The sequence below is a fragment of the Pygocentrus nattereri genome, chromosome 23, assembly GCF_015220715.1.
Source record: "Pygocentrus nattereri isolate fPygNat1 chromosome 23, fPygNat1.pri, whole genome shotgun sequence".
In the NCBI taxonomy this organism is placed as follows: domain Eukaryota; kingdom Metazoa; phylum Chordata; class Actinopteri; order Characiformes; family Serrasalmidae; genus Pygocentrus; species Pygocentrus nattereri.
Genome location: NC_051233.1, coordinates 735,001 through 740,000, shown reverse-complemented (window position 1 = coordinate 740,000; position 5,000 = coordinate 735,001). Strand labels below are relative to the sequence as shown.

General features: G+C 45.1%; 1 protein-coding gene across 1 annotated transcript in view; it reads right to left on the bottom strand.

Moving 5' to 3' along the window:
• Positions 1-4,861, bottom strand: part of LOC108412841 (transcription factor Sox-19a-like) — a 5,064-nt gene extending 203 nt beyond the window's left edge. The window contains exons 1-2 of the mRNA XM_017685067.2: positions 3,798-4,861; positions 1-1,879 (exon numbers count right to left, since the gene is read on the bottom strand). The exon at positions 1-1,879 is cut by the window's left edge and continues 203 nt beyond it. Coding sequence (XP_017540556.1) covers positions 1,627-1,879; positions 3,798-4,477 — 933 coding nt within the window. The 5' untranslated portion in view covers positions 4,478-4,861 and the 3' untranslated portion in view covers positions 1-1,626. The remainder of the gene's footprint in view (positions 1,880-3,797) is intronic.
• Positions 4,862-5,000: the final 139 nt, after the last annotated feature.

The window sequence follows — 5,000 nt, the reverse complement described above, 5'->3', positions numbered from 1 at the left end:
GCCCTCAGTCGGCACATCTGCGCACCAGCGTTTCCCTTTCGGATCCGTCACAGGAGCAGAAGCACGTGCGGGGGTTAAACTGGGCCGCCACAATCCGGAACACTGTTTAATTTGAAAACGACAGTTACGCGTCACGCCGTGCTCTGACCCACTGAGATGATCAGGAATCGCTGTGAAATGAATCTGTTACATTAACGTCCGTTCCCTTTTTCCTTCTCCTTTACCGGTGGCAGTCTGGAGATACGACGTTCCGCTCTCACAGCGACAAAGCCCTGCGAGCGGTTTGGTATCTGCATGGCGTAGCCTAACCTGTAGCTGGGATGCCATAAGAGGGAGGCGGAACTCCCGCTAAGCTGGCTAAAGTTAGCTGGCTAGGCTATGAAAGATATTAGTAAAACTCCCCTAATAGCCTAGCCAGCTAACTTTAGCCAGCTTAGCAGGAGTTTTACCGCCCTCTCCCTTAATAGCCTAGCCTGCTAACTTTAGCCAGCTTAGCAGGAGTTTTACCGCCCTCTCCCTTAATAGCCTAGCCTGCTAACTTTAGCCAGCTTAGCAGGAGTTTTACCGCCCTCTCCCTTAATAGCCTAGCCTGCTAACTTTAGCCAGCTTAGCAGGAGTTTTACCGCCCTCTCCCTTAATAGCCTAGCCAGCTAACTTTAGCCAGCTTAGCAGGAGTTTTACCGCCCTCTCCCTTAATAGCCTAGCCAGCTAACTTTAGCCAACTTAGTTATACAGGTAAACGCTGCTAGCCAGCTGCCTACCTAGTTGGCTTGTTATGTTTATGGTGTAGGCTAAGTTGGTGATAAGCTAGCTGAGTAAACTCCTGTTGCCTGGCTTAAGTCAGTTAGCTTACAGAACTACTGTAGTTCTAGAAGCGAACTACGTACGAGTTCCACCGCCTTCCCAGCTCCAGTTTAACCCCTGCATGTGCGCTGCAGTAAAACAGCATTCAAACACGTTTCTAATTTATTTAACATTTTTACACAAAAGCCAAACTAAACGTGACTAAAAGCAGCAGCAGAGTTTATCTCAGGGCTCGGAAACGAGGCCTTCAGCGATTACTGGACGTCTGGCAGAATCCAGGAAAGCAGCAGCAGATCAGTGGGAAACGCGGCTAATTTTAATCGGCGTTAGTGTCCTCCCGTTCCGCGTCCATCGCCTGGTCTTGCGCTTTATTGTTGGACTTATTGTTTAGTGTTGCACTGGTTACGCGCCGCAGCGCTGAGCTGAATCCAGAACACCAGCCACGTTCTTGCGTGGCAAAGTTTAACCTTTGTTTTTGCTCAAGTTGCTGCTTAGCTTAGCACCATTAGCCACCGATATTGCTCTGTTCTAAATGACAGATCATGCCAGCAGGCAGCCGTTTGCGTCGCCTCATCCTGTTCTGGCCAATCGAAAGCAAACTAGTCTGTACGCCTCGGGCATTTAAGTCCAGGTGCTACCAGCTTAGCAAGACTGCAGGTTCGGAGCAAAAGCACCGGTGGAACGTTAGACTGGCACTTGGTGAGGATTTCAGGCAGGCGTCCGGTCATCCACCGGTAAACAGGCCTCAGCCTTTGCCCAACCAGTTAGGGCTTATCAGGTCACATGACCCTTCAGTCTGGGGGGGTTGTGTGCAGGTGGGGCTCAGATGTGCGTGAGGGGCGTGGTGCCGGTGAGGTAATGCTGCTGGATGTTGGTGGTGTAGCCCCTCTGTGAGTGAGTGTCGGTGGGGTGGGCCTCTCCAGTGTTGGGGATGTACATGCTGATCATGTCCCGCAGGTCAGTGTGTAGTGCACCACGCTGGGGGGCGGAGCCTGCAGAGGGGGGCGGGGACACTGCGTCTGGTTTCACCATGGACACCACAGATTGCTGGGGGGCGGAGCTGTAGGACATGGAGCTATGGGGGGATGGGAGAGAGAAGGGTATTTTTAAGCAGCGATGAACAAATGAACAACAGACTGATATTCAGTATGATACGTACTGGATACAGAGACTCAGTATGTATTTGGGGGCAGTCTTGGGCTGGAGGTCAGGGAACTGGCCCTGTGACTGGAAGGTCGTCAGTTCGATCCCCAGAGCCGACAGTCCGTGACTGAGGTGTCCTTGAGCAAGACACCTGACCCCCAACTGCTCCCCGGGTGGTGCGGATAGGGCTGCCCACCGCTCCGGGCAAGTGTGCTCACTGCCCCCTAGTGTGTGTGTGTGTGTGTGTGTGTTCACTAGTGTGTATGTGGTGTTTCACTTCACGGATGGGTTAAATGCGGAAGTGGAATTTCCCCGTTTGTGGGATTAAAAAAGTATCACTTAGTATGATAATCATACTAGATACTCTACAGTATGTTACTCTGAGAAGTAGAACACAATATATAACACAGTGTATAGTTTATATTGGTATAGTATGAACAAATGGTATGTGTGTAGTTTACTGTATATACATTTTTTTGTAGTGTACAGTATGTATTGGTGCACTATTTAGTATGGACTGGTACAGTATACAGTATGTATGGGCAAAGAATGGGTGTGGTGTACAGTATGTAGTGGTACAGTATACAGTATGTAATGGTGCACTATTCAGTATGTATTGGTGTATCTTATTAATCAGTATTGATAGTACTTGCAGAAGAAAGTGAATAATTCATAGTAGATCCTGAATAATTTATAGTGGGCACTAAATAATTCTTAACAGATACTAAATAATTCACTGCAGTTATTGAATCATTATTATATATACTGAATAATTTATTGTAGATACTGAATAATTATACTGAATTATTGATAGCAGATACTGAATAATTCATAGTAAATGAATAATTATACTGAATAATTGTTAGTAGATACTGAATAATTTATCATATATGCTGACTTATTATAATACACTGAATTATTGATAGTAGATACTGAGTAATTCATAGTAGATACTGAATAATTATACAGAATTATTGATAGTAGACACTGAATAATTCATAGTAAATACTGAATAATTATACTGATTGATAGTAGATACTGAATAATTTATCGTAGATACTGACTTATTATAATATACTGAATTATTGATAGTAGATACTGAGTAATTCATAGTAGATACTGAATAATTATACTGAATTATTGATAATAGATACTGAATAATTCATAGTAGATACTGAATAATTATACTGAATTATTGATAATAGATACTGAATAATTGATAGTAGATACTGAATAATTTATCATAGTTACTGAATTATTATAATATACTGAATTATTGATAGTAGATACTGAGTAATTGATAGTAGATACTGAATAATTATACTGAATAATTTATCGTAGATCCTGAATAATTTATCGTAGATACTGAATTATTATAATATACTGAATAATTGATAGTAGATACTGAGTAATTCATAGTACATACTGAATAATTGATAGTAGATATTGAATAATAATAATATACTGAATTACTGATAGTATATACAGAATAGTTCATAGTAGATGCTGAATAATTATAATATACTGAATTATTGATAGTATATACTGAATAATTGATAGTAGATGCTGAATAATAAGTTGTAATTATTGACTAAGGAGGGATAAAGTAGCCTAAACCCATGTAACCATAAAGAATGACTGATTGCAGTAGAAATAAAATTAGCAAAAAATCTTATTAGTTCTAAAGAGTTCCTATAGTGCTGGGTTCCCTTATAGAACCACAGTGGAACTTCTGAGAACATCCAGTCTCTGTCAGTGCGGCTTTACTGTTCTCTGTTTGGAGTGAAGTTCATGGAGTTTTTGGGGATTTTTTGGCTTTAAGTCGTTTCAGGGCTGATTTTGATGCTCACCTGTATGAGTTGCCTCCGTTCATGTAGCTCTGTGCGGTTGCCATGGCGCTGGGGTACTGTAGGCCCTGTAGCTCGTAGCGATGGAGCTGCTGACCGTACCCCAGAGCGTCCGTCTGCATGGCTGCGTACCCGCCTCCCGGACCCCAGCCGTACCCATCCATCCGGGGGCTCCCCCCGGACCCCTGCATGGGCATTAGGCTGGCGCTGCCCAGCGGGTACTTGGCCCCCGGGTTCTCCTTCTTCAGCGCCGGTTTGCTCTTGCGTCTGGGTTTGTACTTGTAGTCCGGATGCTCCTTCATGTGCAGAGCGCGCAGTCGTTTAGCCTCGTCGATGAAAGGCCGCTTCTCTGCGTCCGTCAGAAGCTTCCACTCGGCGCCCAGGCGCTTGCTGATCTCCGAGTTGTGCATTTTGGGGTTTTCCTGCGCCATCTTACGCCGCTGACCCCGTGACCACACCATGAAGGCGTTCATAGGCCTCTTGACCTTGTCCATGGGGTCAGCGTTCTTGTTCTGCTGGTTGTGTAGCGCTGGCTTGCTGACACCATGCGTTCCTGGGTGTGCTCCTCCGGCTCCAGGAACCATCACACTGCCCTGCCCAGCCTGCTGCTGCTGCTGCTGCTGGTGGTGATGGACCGACATTTGGCCTTTCATGGACATATCGTGCTCCAACATGCTGTACATGTTAGCCGCAGGAAAAAGGAGGCTAAGTTTTAACGCTGGAGACGAAATAACTGAACAAAAGTCAATTAGAAACTTCTGCACTAGCAAAATTGCATTGGTGCCAAATTTTGCCCAAAAAGGTCCTTTAGAGGTTGAGTTACTGGAAAACTTTGCCAAAAAGAGCTCCTTTAGAAGTTTAGTTACTGAAGAACTCTGCCAGAAAGAGCTCCTTCAGAGGTTTAGTTGTTTATATTTAGTGACTGCATCTTAAATTTGCACGAAAATGTTAAAAGCAAACGAACGAACGACGCCGAACCGGGAAAAAGAGTGAAGGTCCCTCCAGCAGTGGTTCTGGTGTCCAGAGTGAATGAGCTCCCAGCCCCACCAACCCAGAGTGAAGAGCTTCACACATTCACAGAGGCAGGTCTAAAGAGGCGGGGGGGGGGTAAACTAGGGGTGGGAGAGGGGGGTAAAAGGGGCAGAAGGAGGGAGGGGTCACTTTGTAAAAGAAGAAGTTTCTACTCTCACCTGCAAACTCAGCACA